The sequence below is a fragment of the Gymnogyps californianus genome, chromosome 4 (genome assembly GCF_018139145.2).
Source record: "Gymnogyps californianus isolate 813 chromosome 4, ASM1813914v2, whole genome shotgun sequence".
In the NCBI taxonomy this organism is placed as follows: Eukaryota; Metazoa; Chordata; class Aves; order Accipitriformes; family Cathartidae; genus Gymnogyps; species Gymnogyps californianus.
In genome coordinates this window covers 66,711,026-66,729,935 of record NC_059474.1, presented here as the reverse complement: position 1 = coordinate 66,729,935, position 18,910 = coordinate 66,711,026, and the positions used below count along the sequence as shown (strand labels likewise).

The window sequence follows — 18,910 nt, the reverse complement described above, 5'->3', positions numbered from 1 at the left end:
TTAATAGGGAAACGCCTGTGAAGCTCTCTCTTATTCACGTAGTGAGCTCAAGAGGGTACCTCCTCAGAAATTAACGCTGTAAAAAATGGATGTGTGCATATAGACTATCACACACATATTATGCAATTCTGCTTCAGATGTCTAATTTTTTTAATCAATTAAAAAAAAAAAAAGGAAATTATCACCTTCCAGTACCACATAGATGACACTGGTCCATACAGACTGCCTAATGCTACTGCATACACACACAGATCCATTTTCTGTCCGTGAACACAATTTCAGACTTTTAGAACACCCAAGCTTCTGAAAAAAAGACATTTCACTGGCTGAGAGGGAAATATCACCTTAATTTCAGTTACAGATTTATATTACCAAGTAGCAATCCCACGGCCCATTTAAGTCAATGGGCAGCTAATTTGTTTCCAAAGATGTCTCAGGGGCATCTTGTTTCAGCTGTTTTGTTACTGATTAATCAGCTAGTATAAAGCACTAAATGCTCTTATTTTATCTTAAATGCTGCCAGAGGCACAAAACTCACCTTTTGTGACCCTGCTTCTACCTAGGTATTTCATTTTCCTATTTAAAAAAAAAAAAAAAAAAAAAATACACTGGGACGGTAGAAGCGCTTATTTTCAAGTGAGGAAGGAGGCAGGAAGACAGTTTAGTCTCTGCATCAGCACAGACAGTGAGGCATTCTGACACTGACAGAGATCAGGTTGTTTTTCTGAGGCTCTAATACAGATATTCTTTCCACCAGAAATTGACTTTTTAAACAGAAAACATCTACCAGGAATCAGACTAATGAAATCTTAGCCACAAAGTTGCAGGAATTCCATCAGTAATCTTGAACAAAAATGGCTCATATTTGGTTTCATGAGAAATCTTGGAGCCGATGTGTTGTAATTTATTGAAACACACAGGTATGAAAATTTCTGTCACTATCATTTGATTAGACACAAGTTTAAAAATATGTTTGGTCACAGTCTAGCTTGGATTCAATTAAAGTGATACTATAGCAAGAAAAATAGGAAAACTGCACAAATGCCCTCCAAATGTGATTGTAAATCAAAATCTTATTTAGAAAGATTTTGTGACTGAAGAAAATTTTTATGTTATTGGACATTTAAAGCGGATACTGCATAAACAACAGTCAATTCCCTAACATGTCAATGACTTTCAAATTCTAAGGCACATGCATGCGAGGCACATGCATGTGCAAAAATTGGTTCTTAAATAAAATACAGGACCTTAATCAGAATTAGCCAAACCACAGATGCTACAGTATGTTAGCAATAAATGTTTGCACGTGTAACATGGTTTCAGAAAAACTGTTTTCCTTAACCTTCCCAATTCATTAATAACACAAAGAACCATCCTATGTTCCTAGCTGAATATCCTGAGGGATGTATTATGGGAAACCACTGTAAATACACAGACTTAATAGACAGCTTTATTTATGCAAAAAATAACAAGATAGCATAAGATACTTTGATAGATTTCAAAGAGACAAAGCAGAAAAAAAATGGACTTTATATTTTCATTTCAGGAAAAGAAAAAAATTTCTTACTTCTTCCAAAAGTAAGATCACTTCAACAACATTTCATGATTATTTCCTTATAATAAATCAATTTGGAAAAATCTTTAGTGCAGAAACAGATCAGATACTGCTGCAACACAGAGAGGTGGCTCCTTGTACAGTCATTTTAGGAACAATTAAATTGAAAGTACTATTAATACCATTGCCTTTATCTAAAGCCTACTCAAGCTCGTGAAAGACTCCCATTTAACGTCAATGGGCTTGCATCAGGGTCTGAATAAACATTCATCTGAAAAGCACTCATTTTGACGAAAAAAACCAAGTCCATGGAAAATCGACTACACCACTACATCCACTACACCTGTCTACACAGAATCGACATCTGTTATTTCAGACACTTGGAGATGCATTTCAGACAGCTTAGAGATGCTCAAAATGGGTCCTGTAGCACTAAGCCTTATACACTGAATTCTAGATCACATGGGGTAACAGAAAGGTCTGATAAACTGAATAAATGAGGCTTTAAAAACCTGCAAAGAAAGTCTTTAATAAGAGAGAGAGTGCAAGCATGCATGCATGCAGAAGAACGCAGGAGAGCGAGAGGAAAAGAAAGGCTGAGATGATACCATGAACACAGAAATTCCCAAGACAGCAAAAATCCAAACTAGTAAATCTAATTGGCACAGAACTCACTAGACAAAGCAGCTCAGGTATAACACCGCATGATGCTCTAACTAATAAAAGTAAACAAACAAGTAAATTTTACTGAATCTTTATTAGCTGTGTACATAAGCTGCTACGCTATGCTACCTTTGCATCTAGCTCAGATGTGCCTGCCCATGAGACATACTTAACCTTACCGTGATGGTAACAGAAAAAAACAATTAGCTACACAGGCTTCGTGCAGATGATGAGGTAATACTGAACTACAATGAAATCTGTGTAACATCAACTGAAGGGCAGTTTTGTAAAACTGCTCCCTTTTGCCTAGGAAATCTAACTCTTCGTTGTAAGAAAAACAAAGTGCAGAGGCATCTGATCGCAGCACAGATAACAGTAACAGAAAGGATGCATCTGCCAGACAGTATTCATACAATAACCCCGGCCTCGACACACAGACACATGCACGCCCACGCAATCCTTCAGTCACGAGGGGGCTGAGATGCCATACCTAGCACAGTACCAATCTTATTGGTCAAGACAGAATCCGTCTGATCAAGCCAGCCTCCACCACTGAGACCCTCCTTAAACTTGATAAGGATGGACTGATTACTCAACAGGACCACAAGAATTCGCATGGCTGCTGTGACCGTGGTGGAATGCAGATGTTCTTCCATAAACATCATAATCCAATCAAAACCCAGTGTCTTGACCAGTTCTTCACAAGCCCTAATTAAAGAGGAAGAAGAAAAAAAAAAAAATAGTCGTCACATTTTACAGCATTTAGTCCTACTAGATAGCAAAAATCAGTGTCCTCCACTACAGGGCAAACTTCAAGATCAGAGAAAATTCAGGTCTATCGAAGAGTTCTTAGGTAAGTTTGCTACACAACAAGAAATGTTGCTCACCAAATCTTGTTAAAGGGAACACGTACAGTGTATTTGTTTAGCAGAAAGGGAAGACTAAATACAGCTCCTGGGACTATTCCATTGCATGAGATTTCTCCAATTGCTGCCTTTGATAACAAATGTGGAATGCTGAACTGGAAACGTTTGTCCACAAACTATAATTTCCAAATAATTTTTGTTGACCATACATAGGTGGAGAGTTTTCACAGGCTTTTTAATACACTGGTATTAAAAAATGAAGGTTGTTTGGTTTTGGGGTTTTTTTTATTAAGAGAAGAGTTACTTGGGAATATTTGAAAGAATTCCCCTCCCCTCCCCTCCCCCCCCCTTTTTTTTTTAAAGCAGTATTGCTGAAAAGCTCAAACAGGTTCAGGTTGTATGTCAACCAACACTCAGTCAATCACTCCGTAATCTACATATGCCATACATCCACAAAATGCCTCCAACAGACGCAAGACAGCCTACCGGGCAGTTGCTTGAAAGTTATATTTTGTCAAGGTTTAGCTTGACAGTGTTTCAAAGTCTCTTCTCCAACTCACCACATGACTCAAGTGCCTCATTAAACTATAACATCATGTTCCCTCACATGCAATTTAAGGAACAAAGGGGCACTCTACGGTCAATGATCCTAACGATAACCCCTACTGAAGCCATTTGATCTTAACCAAATGAGAAGTTGACTATTCCACTTCTCTAAAAACACAAGTTTTCTCTTTTGACAGATTTTATTTTCTCTATAGCCACGCATGAAGTTATGACAAAACAGCAACAAGAAGTACACAAGGAGAACAGAGGGTTAAAGAACTGGCTCTCCAGATAACAAAACTTAATAAAAAAAAAAAAAAAAAAATCAAAGTAGCCAGACAGCCACACTTGTTCCCATGTGATCATCTGTCCCTCAAAGTTTTAAAATTAACGATTTTACAAACACTGTTTTTCTTCCATGAAGTAACAATAAGAAGCAAGCAATCTCCCCCAAATCTACTACGTATTTTCTTCTCCTGCTGATATTTACTTCTGTTGTTCCTAACTTGAAGCGTAAGTTTCTACTAATGCTGTTAATCATGGTCTTAAACTTTTTTTTCCTTAAAGATTCAAAACAAAACCCAGTTAATGCAATAGCTGAAAGATACAAGTTAGTTACACCAGAATCTGCTTAGTACTATCATTCTTGCTACCACTACTGACAGCATACAACTCAATAATCATGCATTCCGTTTCTGCTAGCATACCCAAAGCTAATTCAGTGACACCTGCATAAATCATTCAATAGTTCCTATAAAACTATGCAATTCAACTAGTGAATCGAATGGGGGCTCCCCCTTGAAATAAAAAATTATATCCTTTCTCTACCTCAAGTTTTTTTGTACTTACTGCAAATTAACAGTTGTCTTTTCTTTAGATGTATATAGAAGTTTCAGGAGGATATCTAAAAGCCTGTTCCGCAGTAGAATAAGATTAGCTGAAACAAGTCCTCCAAAATCATCCTCTGTTCCTAAACATAAAAAAAAAAAGGGGGGGGGGGGGGCGCAAAATTAGGCTTTTGGAACTCAGACATTTTAAAGGCTATTCATAAATTCCATACATAAGCAAATGCAACCTGATCCCACTCAGGCTGTGAGGAAGCCATGCTAAAGTGCAAGCAGCCTGCTATACGCTGCTGAGAAATGCTTGGTGCCCCATTATCATCATCACACAGAGTTTGGTCAGTTTGAAGAATGGGTAAAAGGGAATCACAGCTTCTCAGACAATAATCTAAACTAAGGTGGTCCAAATTAGCTAAGCTAGTCACTCCTGGCAGGTAGCGACATAAAAACAATCAAACACTGCCACCCTTCCCCCATCCCTCCTTCCCCGCAAAACCCCACAACATGGTAGTTAGATAGACATTTTGCATTATGCAATGGCGTGAGGGTGGGGAAGTCCCAAGAAAAAAACCTGATACTTCCCAACTCCCTCCAAATCTAAGAAATGGGGAGAAAAATTAGTTTCCTTTTCATTCGACAGATCCCCAAACTCATCATCAGCTGAAAAACACATCTACTGCAAAACAAGCCAATACATGCAGCTCAGGACTTTACAGTTATTTTGCGAATCCCTCTTGTTGTACCTTATGCTGTCAAAGGAGGACTGTGTTTTAACATTATTTAAAAAAAAAAAAAAGATGATCACAACTAGAGGCAACGTGCAAAAATGAAGACAGATAAATGGACACTTTCTGGGCCAATGTTTTGTGCACAAGTCACAGACTCGAACACAAATCATCTCCTATGGCAGAAATACAGCAGAACAGGCAGAAATACAGAACTGGTGAAGACCAGTAACCTAAAAATCTCATGTCCTTTGCCTCAAAAGCTTCTCTCTCTCCATTCCGGCCACAGCCTGAATTTCTCCCCAGGGTTGTTCAGTTCCCCAGGTAGGCAAAAAGCAGCTCAGGCTGTGGTTAGCCTGGGAAAAAAACACGGTTGGCCTGTAGTGAGAACACCAATCTGGATCCCTCTCCAATACCCACTCCCTCTTTTTCACTAAAAAGCTTGAATTTAATCATCTTTGAGACTGCAATAAGCAAAAGTATTCAGAAGGAATAGGAGAGGCACAGAGGGATAATGATGAATGTGCAGACTGCCTAAACCTTCTTCTTTGGGAAACCAGACCAATAAAGCCAACTGTAAAGCAGAAACACTTCTCTGTCACTTGTCCCTGTGCACCAGTATATTCCCAAGATACATAGAAACATAGGATCTTTGGGCACTCCCTTCTAGTTATTTGGGTGACACCCACTATGGGGTTAAAACATTTCTTTTCGGGAAGACTGATCAAAAACACAATTGCATAAGCCTTTTTTCTTTAGGAAAACAAGGATAGAAATGGTCTCAAAACAATTCAATATAAGCATTCTTGAAGGACAGTAAAACTTCTTTTTTGCCTAAAAAAATAACTAGGCTGTCTTAGTTAATTCTTTCACTTCCTCCACACCTGGAGGGCAGATGCACCTAGTAATCCATTTTTCTCTTTTTTCTCTCCCCATAAAGAAGCAGAGATGCACAGCTGATTTGAAGGAGCAAGTGGAGGAAACAGAACAAAACCATGCAGTGTTAAATGAAGGAAAACAAAAGAGGAGTACATGGGTTTTGCACTGCTTTGCATGCAATACTGAAAACTAAAGTACCACAACTAACTGGCAGCCAGGTTATAACAAAATTACAATATTGCTAATGACACTATTTCTACATTTTACATATTTAAGCACAGAAGAGATCACAAAGTATTTCTTTTCTACTGCTTCTAAGCCATGCCATCACTTACCACTGTCAAGCTTTTCTTCATTGTTTATTTCCATGACTACAAACTTCTCACAGACTGCAAATGTAGGTAAAGTGGAAGAGATGAACTGTCCGAACCTTGATGTATACAGAAAAAACATCATTCATTGATATGACAGATGCACTCTCATCTATCAATAATTCACCTTAAATATAAAACCATAACACTAGTGAGAGGGAGATACCCAAAAACGTCAACTTTCTCACATCTGAAGATTGAGGAAAACAGTCTCCATCTAAAGTTACTAGCCAAAAACCAAATTAACATGTAGTAATTAACGGAATCTTTGTAGACAAGTCTGCAGATAAGAGACCCTGAAAATGCTAGGATTCAAGAAAGGAAACTGGGAGATATCGCTGAGTCCTAGTAAAAGGAACACCACAAGTTAAAGAAAGGAGAACAAAACATTATTCTCAAACCATTACAGCTGAACAAGTATTACATCAAAAACAGTGATTACTCGACTCTGGTATAACATTTATGCCTATAGCTTGAGGTGATGTAACACAAGGTCATGGTTTTCCAAGACAAGACAATGATGTGCTACCCAAAGAAAGGAGATGCAATATATTCCTCTTTCCTCTGGAACTAACCTGAAATGGTCCCTAGCTAGTAGAACTTTTCCGAAGTTATACAATATTTTTCATTTTTATTTCTAGGAAGGAGAACAAGGAACACTCAGATAGGCATTCTACAATCTGATCTGTAACTATTTAAGCATAAAATCAACAGTTTTATTCTTGAATCTTTTTTTTGTCCTGTATAATTAAAACAAAGACAGGTAAGATGTTCAGGTTAATGCTTTTCATACCTTTAATTGTACTTAAAGTGAGAAGCTGAAAACATGACCACTTGTATGCAAAGAACTCCAAGCCCTGCAATATTTTATCCATTTCCATTACAATGAAATGGAAGATGAGAAAAATTAAGTTATCAAGGAGTTGAACTCATTTAAAAGCATTTCAGATACTCCTGTACATATGAATTGCAATTACATAACTTTCAGTCAGAATTAATAGTACTATATGTGATAGCCTTAATATTTTTTTTTTTTTTTTTTTTTTTTTACACAGTGATGATTAAGAAAAAATCTTGAACTAAACCTTTCATGCAGGAGAGTAATCAAAGCTGTATTTTAACCAGAAGTATCATTATACTCCATCTCAGCTAATATTCAATGGTATTTAAGAAAAGTGCTCAATGCTTCACATGAACAAGGGAGCTGCAATGCAGCACCTTCACTTTTCGCCTGCAAAACATTAAGCCAGTTTAATCATTCAGTCATACCTGGTTAGATATGAATTTAAACTGAATTTAAATCAAGGTATTAACAAAATTATTGCCTATGTCTAGTTCAGTCTAGTTCTTAGAGGAAAAAATTCAGTACATGAGCATTTCATGTTACTTACTCCACAGCAGTACGACCATTAAGTATTTTTGACCAAGATCACCAACATAATGAAAACAAGAAAGCCAGAATTATCACAGGTGTGGGCTACCTGAGCAAGTCATAGCTGTTAGGAAAGCCTTGAAGCAAAAAGCTCAGCACATTACTAATCGCAGCAATAGTAGGCTGGGACAGAGACATATCTCGAAGAGTCAAGAGCAGTCTTGGGATGAGTTGAAATTCCCTCATTAACTTTGCATTCTTTGCCGCTTCGCTGGAAGAAAGAAAGAAAGGAGGTGGCAATTTAAAATTGGAGCATCCTCTACATATTACCTAATCTAGTCTCATTACTAGGCTGGCATCGGCTCATACCTTGACTCAGTGAGAAGTTCGATGAAGTGCTCAAATAAAGACAGATGAAGCTCATAGGGTGCGTGAAGCCAGACCTGAAATACAGAATAAACAATACATTTTGTACACAAATCCACTTTAAGATTAAAAACTGACATTAATATACCAAAGGTTATGAAAGGCTTGAAGAGATTAAAACTGTTCATCTACATGACTATTTACCCGGCCATTGTGCTCAAAAGCTCACTGCAACGTTCTCAATTGGTTATTCTTCAACTTCAGATAAGTATTAAAGATACTAACGAAGACTAAAGAAACACACATTGGTACCAAACATATTCTCTGTAAGTTTATCATGCTGAAAACTTTTTAAGAGTTCTAGGTAAAAAAGTTACACGCTATCTGGAATTTCTCTTTAAACAGATGGTGCAATGACTTCAAAGGAGTTATTGGGGTTTACAAGGCTGATGCGAAATGCCACGTTAGGTTTATTTGGCTTAAGTGAAGATTTTCTCTTTGTAAAATTAACTTACTATCTTCTGCCAAGATTAAACTCAAGGTGTTCCCTGATTTTAATTTTTTTTTATTTTTACCCAGCATTTCCTGCACACCATTTTAAATGATTTAGATCCTCAAAAAAAAAAAAAAAAAAAATCAGTTGTTCAATCAATAGAAGTAATAAAAGATATAAAAGCCAGAATAGCTCACAGTTATAACTGCAAATCTTAAAATTGACTTGCTATTCAATAAAGCATAATTAATACTTGTGCTCTGGTGTATAAAACTGGCTTAAACGAAAAGCTTTCTAGCTTTTGCTTTTCTTCTAATCTTATCATCTAAAATGATCAGCACAAATCTTTTCATTTCCCTGTTTAGCATAGGAGTAAGAACATCTAATTTATCCAATTTAAGTGAAATGTTTGGGTCACTGATTTCTGAATACAGAAATAAAATAAATAATTAAAAAAAAAAAAACCAAGCCAAAACCCGAGGCTTTTGGAAAGTTTCTTCTTAGTGACTCACAGATCTATTACTTGCACATTTTTTTATTTTTTTAGTCTCTTAGGTGTATTAGTTCTCCAGTTGTTCTTGGTCTTCAGGGGAAAAAAAAACCCAGACAGACAGACATGAACTAAACAATATGAAATTGGACCTTTTGTACAGTAGTTGCTGTCTGAGTGACTATATACCACTGATGAAATTTCTCAGCTGGTTCCTTTATGGGGGAAAGAAAAAGAAAGAAAAGAAAAGAAAAAAAGAGAGAGAGAGAGAAGAGTATTCTTCAGCACAATTCATGCCTCACTGTAAAAGGAGGGCTGTGATTCACACTCTTTTCTCTGCAGTTCATCTACCTTAAGAACTCTACCACAAATATTACCTCTTGTAGATGTAATAACTTCTATTAAGTCTATGTTTAATTTTCTGAGCACATAGGAAGCATTATTGTAATTTAAAAGGTTTGTTACAGAATAACTAGTTAAATGATACTGAAGAATTTACGTTTAGACACAGCACAAACTTATTTCTAGTTTTAAGATTATGCCTCAAAAAAAAAAAAAAAAAGAGGAAACTTTGGTGGGTGACAAATTTCCTCTGTATTAGAACCCCACAAAGGTTAAAAAAAGAGGCTTAGGTCTGCCCTTTCTATTTCTTCTTTCTTTGTGCCATAATTATAGCATATTGTTGATCTTGGCAAGGCAGGGGGTTGGGTGTATTAAAGACCTTTAAGCTCTCGAAAAAAATGAAGCTAACAAGGCCAGTTGATTTTATTAAAATAAAGGCTATAGTAAGCAGCAGGAGTTTTTTCATAGACAAGACCCTTAAATAAAGTTTCCAGGAATGCTTTGAAATACTTAAATAGACACCTAAAAAAAGGAAATGGCTAACTCCATAAAGCCATTTGTGCAAGACAGACTCGTGCTATTAAGTCAGTAGCTTACAGCTGGATCAGTAGCAGTAGTAGTATTTTTACTTATTTATTTATTTTAGTATATGTGAATCAGAATACTTTTACTCAGTCTGTGTCAGGTACAGATAATGCCAAAGGAGCAAACACTAAACGATGAGTTTACGCATCGTTTATCAGCCTCCGTTACGTTAGTGTTTCCTTCTCAACTTCTCTACTTTCCTCAGTTTAACACAACGACACTTAAATATTTCATAGGTCGTGCAAGTAGAATTTTAACTGCCTTACTATTATCATATGTCTCCTGCAAAGTTAAAGTGATTCCTATACACTATGTTGAAAGTTTACCTCCTACTGTTATTTTCAGTACGTCTTTCATGCCTCGATATATGTACTGCAGTAGAACACACAGGTTAAAAGAAATTGCTGAACAGAAAACTACAAATAGTATCTTCTAGAACAACAAAAAGCAGAAACATCTGTGGTACCCATTGTTTCTACAGTGATTCAAGCCATTTCAGGAGCAAAAGTTGCTGCTCAGCTGCTTTACTGTACTATATATGAAATAGTAAGTTCTTAGGATAACAACCTAGTTTGCTGTTGTTCAATATTTAAGGTATGCTATCAGCATCTGACTTAATCACTATGCAATATCATCATCGCTTTTCTGTGCAGCTTTACATACTTCAAAATCACAGAGCAAATCCTGGAAGGCAGCAGAATTTGGAATAATGGATGTCTCGTGCCCGCTGTCGACAGTTCCCACCAAGGAAAAGGTCAGATGGAGTATGTGGCTGTTCAGAAGGGATCGTTTCTTCTTTAACAGCATTGCCAGCAACTTGAACAAGTAAACAGAAAAGGAATTAGTAGCCTATGAACAAACAGCAACGTTGTCTAAGCACAAAGAAACATAGATGAAATGTCTGTGTCTCTTTTGAGAAGGTCCTTAAAGTATGTCTGATAGTTGATACTCCTGATGAAAAAGCTTGAAGGTAGCATTACGGTTGATTAGAAGAGGGGCACATCCAGGACACCCTCCAGCTCATAAAACATCTGTTCTACACTGCAGACAGTATCTAGGCCCTGAGGATTAGGCACACACACACCCCACCACCTCTCAGCTCTCTAGTAGTCAGTCACAGTTTAAGACAGCACATGATACGTTCTCAGATAGTTGTGTTCCTGGACAGCAACCATGGACATGGCAGACTTAAATAGAGCACCCCTAGAGTACTGCATGCACAAATGAGAAGTATTCTGGCACTGAAGAAAAGTAGCCATGACAACATAAATCTGAATAAGCCTGACTTTCTTTTTTCTTGCTATCCTTTGTTGCCCTAGGCATGACCGTAGATGTCATCCTTTCAGTCCTCATTTGTGCTCTAACTTTTTATAACCGGGGTTGGGAAAGAACAAATTGCCAGATGTACTATTACTATTTCTTGTCTTCTGACGCAAACTTGTTAAACTCTCAACATACTGGCCTGTTCAGCTTCACCATCCTCCTTGAAACATTACTAAAGAAATACAGATTTCTGGGAATCTCTCTCAAACCATGCTATTTGCTGAGGTCAATACAAGTGGAACGTAAGGTCCTATGTGATGATCCACTGACTGCTTCTGGTGCAAGGAGGACACTGTCTAGATTTGTTTGGTCAAAGTAAGCCAAGGTCTGCAACAGGCTACATGGAATAATATGTGTTGACATAACTATACTAGCCATTAGCATTACAAGTTTTGTAAATACATCGCCCAAACCACAGCATGAACTTTCCGTTCCAGTAAAGGAGTCTTCATGAGAAACATAAACTGCATTGGTCATGTGAAGAACTTTTCAAGTCAGTCAACCAATCCTTCTGCATAACTGATTGCACTTTCCCCGTCCCGATGGAGAATTAAGAAGTCTTCAGCTTGAAAGCAAACAGCATCACTGACTATAAAGTCTGTGCAGTCTCCTCAAAATGTCATTCTAGGAGCCCACTTGTTCGGTTTTCTTCATGTGTCCCTATCCTCCTCTCTTGCTGGCAGATCACGGAGACAGAAGCTCCTGGGCTTGCAGGGGTGGGTTCACAATCATGGGAAAAGGATCATCTAAGTGCCATAGTTGTGCTCTTCCTTGCTATTAAAGAAGGCTCAGTTTCAGCAAAGCAGCTAAGCGTGCACAACTGCTTAGCAGAACTTTCAACCCTCTCCTTTAAAAGCCATCCTAAATAACTCGTTTATGCTAATTAGCCAACAGCTCAGTAAACTTAAGAGCAGAAACTCAGGTTAGCGCAACACAACAAGGAATTTCCATGGGAACTGCTAGGGCAGACAGTGAAATTCAATCAGCCTGGTCTGTTTTAAGACATTTCTTACATACCTGATAACCTCTGATTCTTTCCATTTCTTTGCTGGCTAGTGGATTGCTCTTTACCACACAGACCAAGGCCTTCACAGCTGCATACAACCCTTCTACATCTGATGCCATGGCTACAAGTCCCAAAATAGCAGCAGCTCCACCAATGTACTGCAGTGTAGTGGCAACAGGCTTGGGGACAAATGTTCTTACTCCTGAGCACAGGCAGAGAAAATAAATTAAAATAAAATCAAATCTAATCCTTGTAGGAAATCTTTGTGAATACATGCAAGTAATTTGCATTCTAGCATTACTTGAATTATGAAAAGAATATCACTAGAAAAACTATGACACCTCAGAAGAGGAGGTGAAGGAAATATTGCACTGGAAAATAGTTTATGACCTAAGGTAAAGTAATTAAGTATATTTTCATAATGATAACTCATATAAACTGAAACAAGCATCCCATCTTACTAAAAAAAAGATAATAGTATGTCCATAAAATATAAAAATGTTAAATAAATTTAACAATGTACCATTAACATTCATCAATTACATGATTTATCTTCTAGATCTAAGTTCTTATTGACAAGTAATTAATCATTTTTAAACATAGTAATTCTCAAGTACTCAACTCACCCAAATATCCTATCAAAGCTGCACCAATGGAGCGCGCTGGTCCATTCAAATGCCCTGCTGAGTTATGTAGCAGCTTCACAGGTGTGGCATTTTCATGAGAAGAAATTGCCAGCTGACCAAAACAAGAAAAAAAGCAGGGGCTAAAGGGAAGAGGTTTTTTTATGCAAGCCTGAACATAACTCATGTATTTTCCTCCTGTGATAAAGAGTGAGTAACATATAACAAAATAGAACTATGCTAGAGTCATTAAGACATTCTCGAAAGTAAGGAGAAAATTCCAGGCTCCAAAGTTTGAGGAAGATGAATCTAACTTTACAAATAATCCCATTGGATCACAGAATGGTTTGAGTTGAAAGGGACCTTTAAAGATCATCGAGTCCAATCCCCCTCCTGTGGGCAGGGACATCTTCCACTAAATCAGGGTACTCAAAGTCCCATCCAACCTGACCTTGAACAATTCCAGGAATGGGGCATTCACAGCTTCTCTAGGCAACCTCTTCCAGTGTCTCACCACCCTCCTCGTAAAAAGTTTCATCCTTATGCCCAATCTAAATCCACTTTCTTTCAGTTTAAATCCATTGCCCCTTGTCCTGTCACTACACGCCCTCGTAAAAAGTCTCTCTCCATTGTTCTTATAAGCCCCTCATATGTATTGAAAGGCTGCAATAAGGTCTCCTCAGAGCCTTCTCTTCTTCAGGCTGAACAACCCCAACTCTCTCAGCCTTTCTTAGATAGTCCTTTGAACAAACAATTCACTGACTTTTAATGTACTTTGAAGAAAAATGTAAACCAATATTCTGGTTTCCAAATCTGAATCACAGTCAGAGGACTAAGCTATCAGCTTTGTTCATCTGCAACAGTAGAAATATTGTTCAACGGTATAATCTCAACTGTTTTTCAACAGGATTACAACAGCCATCTACATTAAAAAACCGAAATACTTCCAAAAGGCGTTAAGATACCTAGCTACTAGTAATTTCAAGAATGCAAATAAAATCTAGGAATATAATCTCTCTCAATTTTTTTAGGTTTTTTTTTTTAAAAACATGAAAGTGATTATGGGCAACTCCTCTGACAAGTACATTATTGTTCCTGGTTGCATTGAGCAAATCGCCTTGAAAGAAGTTAAAAGAAAGGAACAAACAAGTAGTACACATTAACCAACATATTTCCCAACATACCTGTTTGGCAATAGCTTTACTATCCAACTTGTTGTAAACTTTCCTTATTTTTGCCACTGTAAACGAAGAAACTGACAGCGCATAGAGACCAAAAGAGACCTTCTCTTCTGGTACCAAAGATACTGGAGATGGGTTGATTCCTTCAGACTTCGAATCTTTGCCTTAAAGACAAAATAGAAGTTCATTTCAGTAATAGCATTGTTTTTCTTTTCAGTTTCAAGAGTAAAATCTTAAGCAAATTATACTGCAGGATAGGTATAGAAGAAAGGTTTTACAAATAGCTGAGATGTGATATTGTCTTTGCATACTTGCTTGCTGTACCGAAGAGTAGTTTGATAGCGTACAAGTTGTGGAATAAATCTGCTATTTAAGATAAAAGGGCAACGCACAGCAAACGCTTCCTTTCAAGAAGGTCTATGATATTAACCTGTAATGGCAACTGGCAGCCTGTGGCTTGGCCAAGCAATAGAAGATGTGGTGCTTCCTCATCTGAATTTTTGGAAAGCAACATTACTCCTGTACTCAATTTGTGGACAGCCTAAGCGCTGTTCACTTCCCTTTCCACCTGAAGAAAAACAACGTAATCAAAAAACAGAGAAGTATTTGGTACACCTGCATCTTTGCCTGTGACAACAGGCTTTTTAAAATGGTTTGCTAGGAAAACAGCCTTAGAGAATGGTACAAGAGATGCAAGACTGAATAAAGACCAAAAGGCCCAGGCATCGAAGAGAATATATAACCGTATCTTTAATATTTTGTATCCACTGCTCCGAAAGTGGATGCTTCTTGTGAGACACTGCAAACACTATGATTGACAGCTGTCTACAACGCTCAGAGGAAGTGGGCAAAACTCAGCACCTGAAAGCTCAACACAGAGATTCACTTCTGCATCTTTGTTCCAGGTCAAAAGGTGTCTGCAACTCCAGTGAAACACATTAACAGAATTAAAAAAGCATGAAGGCTTCTCACCTAACACTGAAACAAGTGAGAAGCTGGGTGTCTACATAATTTGTTGAACCAGGGTCAAGTCTCTGTCAAGTCTCACTTAAGAGAGAGTTTCAGAAGTCTTGGTTTCCCCATAAATGAAGTCCTCATTGGATCCTCTGCTCACACGGATGTCCTGAGAACATTCCTCCATTTCAGCAAGCAGACAAAGGAATTCCTTCTCCTGAACTAGTAACTGCTCTCTGAGGGGTCTTTCCAAGACTTAAAGAGCATCAGGTTTTTCATTTTGTTTAAACACAGGACAAATTCTCAGAAGATGGCAATCTTGCTCACCGAAAACAGGGTCAAAACTTCCGAAAGAAGCATTGCACAGGCAAATGGCAAGTCAGACACAATTTCCCTGTAAAGGACAACAGTGGAAGACTGCCAGGGCTCTTCCCTTCTCCAGGATTCCCACAAATAATCATTACACTAAAGAAAAAACAAGCATTTTGGAAAGAGGGGCCACAATAAAATGGTAAGATACAGAGCTCATACTGCACCCCCTATCAAACTCCTTAGGGTTTGGCACAGTGCACATGACATGAACAGAAGCTTAGCCCCAAATAGAAACGCGCCCTTTGTTCTGGAGCAGACTTCTCCTGAAATACAACGAACTGAGCAAAGCTTGTGTGGGAATACACTGCCACACTGGAAAAAGTATGTTAAGAAATGAAGAATTCTTTTAAGTTACTGTGGGCTTCCTCGTGAACATTGCCTTAGCATAAAGGCAGGAAGACCTTTAATTCTCGGAAGTGAATGAACAAATTCACATTCATGGAATTTGCTTTGGCTAATTCGGTACTTAAAACTTGCACACCGCCCGTCAAAATGCCTTCCAGGAGAAATTATAATTGACTAGCAGATACCTAAATCCAGGGTTGCTTGCCAGGTTTGTCTAGCTGTCAAAAAAGCAAGTACGTGACACAGATCTGTACATGACAAAATTCAATTCTCTAAAGTTTTTCACTCAGGATGGGCAAGGAAAGCTACCTTCTTTTTCATACTTTACTCTTTCACAGTCTGAACATCATCTACATTTGGGCGGTGGGCGTGGGGGTGTCTGTCACCACTCTAGGGAAAGCTTTCACTAGGAGAAGTAAGACTCTGTGCACTCCCTGTACATACTTTTGTTTTCCTACCACTCTCATCACTCACTGCCTCCTTCCTTGAGATGGTGACAGTTTCTCTCCAGAAGAGCTAGAGAGCATTATGGTCCTCATGGGGAAAGACAATGCAAGGACAAGACGACTTGATACGTTCCCCATTTTTATTTGTTTTTCACTGAAAAGCCCTGTGATAGCCAGGTAAAGCAAAGAGCATCTTCTGATGTCATACTGATGGTTAGTGAGGAGGTACTCTAACTGCACAGGAAGACAGGGAGCTCTCCAGAACAGGAAAATCTTGCTAGTGACAGTGCATCTTACCAGAGCTAATGAAGAATCCGTTGTCTGAATATTTAAAAATAGGGCTATGGACACACATTTCTAACAAGGTTATTCACATCTTTTTGTGTTGCACTCTCCTCAATTAAAACAAGAACACTTAAAAAATGTAATAGAATTGCCCAGATTTGTTCGCAATGAATGCTTAAAGACTCTCTGCTGCACCATAATCCCTCCCTGTTTGATTTTTTTTTCCTCAGTTGACCTATTTAGGCCCTATAAGCAATGCCATTTCAAGACAGCTGTGTTTAAAGTACAGAACACATTGCAGATTTGCAAATGAGTGCTATCACTAGAAACTGACAAGTTAAAATGCCTTTCCAATTTCACTTTCTACAGATAAATATAATACACAGTATGAATAATGACAGCTTTAAGCATTTCTAACTGGTTTAAAACCACAGTGAGGAATACAAGCACTTATCATATCTCAGTACAAGAACTACCAGAAGTATCTTAAAACAGTAATTTGAATTTCTATCATCCTCTTCAATAGCAGCTACTAATCTTCTTCCTACGAACGGCTAGCTTTTCCTCTCTGCTACCGCATACTCTCCTTTCTCACCTCTTCTGCCGATATGTACACAAAAGATTCCACTACACCCGAGCCAAGTTTCTAGCTGCCATTTCAATTGTACTTACATGGTACGTATACTGCTTGAAAGCTTCCGACGTAATTTGGTCCCAGCTCATAAATGGTGCTAATACCTGGGGCAGGCAAAACTTCCTCCAGGAAATGCGTAGGGCCCAAACGCCACACTAACGAAGAGAGCTGGCGCTGTGCAGGTGGCGTGCCAATATAGGCATAAACAGTGCTGACTACAGGTGGATTGGCAGAACCAGACCCACTAGGACTACTATGAATATAGTGAAGCTGTAAGGGAGAAAAACACGGTGAAGTTATTGAGAGAGCATGGGTACCATGAAAAGAAAGTAGGCAGATCAGAAATTTGGGAAAGCGTTTTGCAGAGGACATACCAAATGATTGCTATGTAACGCACGGTATTCTGATACCATACAGCAAAATTCAGTGAAGAACATTAACCAGAAGGTAAATGCAAAGATCAGAAGTTAAGTGGCTTTCAAAAGGTGAAGGTGTGTATGGAAACACAGGATGAGAACACGTGAGTTCTGTACATAAAAACGCTAAAGAATGAAGCTGTATCTTGATTCTAAAAACATGGTGCTCTATGATGGTCATTAGCTTTTGCAAAAGCAATATGACAATCTCATAAACTTGTGTTCTTTCTCCTCCTTTTTCAGCCAGTGAAAACCTGCCTTTGGTAATTATACTGTTTCGAGCTAAAGTGCAAATGTGATGAACTCAATTTGATAAGATTTTCAGACGGCAATAAAACAAATACACGAGTAAGATGCTGGCCTATATATAATGACAATAACAATCTCTCAGGCATTTTCTATCTACCTTGTAAAAATTCTGTTACCAGCTATTGAATGTAGTCACATATGGCCAGATAGATGGCCAGATACATGCTCATGTATTACAGCTATTAGCATAACAAGTAAAGTTACTATAGTCCTCTTTCTGCAAAAGGAATACTGAAAGGTAAACTTTGAAAGTCAAAGTATTGTTTTACCTATAGCAGTACAGTAACACCAGCTAATTTACACCCCACACCAGGTTTAGCTTACTCCCTGTCCTGGTTTCGGCTGGGACAGAGTTAACTCTCTTCTTAGTAGCTGGTACAGTGCTGGGTTTTGGATTTCGTGTGAGAATAATGTTGATAACAGGCTGATGTTTTAGTTGTTGCTAAGTAGCGCTTATCCCAAGTCAAGGACTTTTCAGTTTCCCATGCTCTGCCAGCAAGCAGGTGTGCAAGAAGCTGGGAGGGAGCATAGCTGGGGCAGCTGACCTGAACTAGCCAAAGGGGTATTCCATACCATGGAATGTCATGCCCAGTATATAAATGGGGGGGAGTTGGCCAGGAAGGGCGGATCACAGCTCTGGCATCAGTCAGCATGTGGTGAGCAATTGCATTGTGTGTCACTGGGGTTTCCCCCCCCCCCCCCTTTTTTTAATATTCCTTTTCATTACTATTATTATTATTATATTTCATTATTATTATTGTTAGTATTATATTTTACTTTAGTTATTAACCTGTTCTTATCTCAACCCACGAGTTCTGCCTTCTTTCCCGATCCTTCTCCCCATCCCACCGGGAGCCCGGGAGGGGGCGGGGTGGGGAGTGAGGGAGCAGCTGCGTGGTGCTTAGCTGCTGACTGGGGTTA

The 18,910-nt window shown here is 38.4% G+C and overlaps 1 protein-coding gene across 1 annotated transcript in view; it reads right to left on the bottom strand.

Moving 5' to 3' along the window:
* Positions 1 to 18,910, bottom strand: part of WDFY3 (WD repeat and FYVE domain containing 3) — a 145,710-nt gene that overhangs the window by 44,377 nt on the left and 82,423 nt on the right. Inside the window, exons 21-30 of the mRNA XM_050895386.1 lie at positions 17,303 to 17,534; positions 14,232 to 14,392; positions 13,051 to 13,162; positions 12,436 to 12,626; positions 10,759 to 10,911; positions 8,189 to 8,262; positions 7,929 to 8,090; positions 6,412 to 6,506; positions 4,480 to 4,600; positions 2,709 to 2,926 (exon numbers count right to left, since the gene is read on the bottom strand). Of these exons, the coding sequence (XP_050751343.1) occupies positions 2,709 to 2,926; positions 4,480 to 4,600; positions 6,412 to 6,506; positions 7,929 to 8,090; positions 8,189 to 8,262; positions 10,759 to 10,911; positions 12,436 to 12,626; positions 13,051 to 13,162; positions 14,232 to 14,392; positions 17,303 to 17,534 (1,519 nt within the window). The remainder of the gene's footprint in view (positions 1 to 2,708; positions 2,927 to 4,479; positions 4,601 to 6,411; positions 6,507 to 7,928; positions 8,091 to 8,188; positions 8,263 to 10,758; positions 10,912 to 12,435; positions 12,627 to 13,050; positions 13,163 to 14,231; positions 14,393 to 17,302; positions 17,535 to 18,910) is intronic.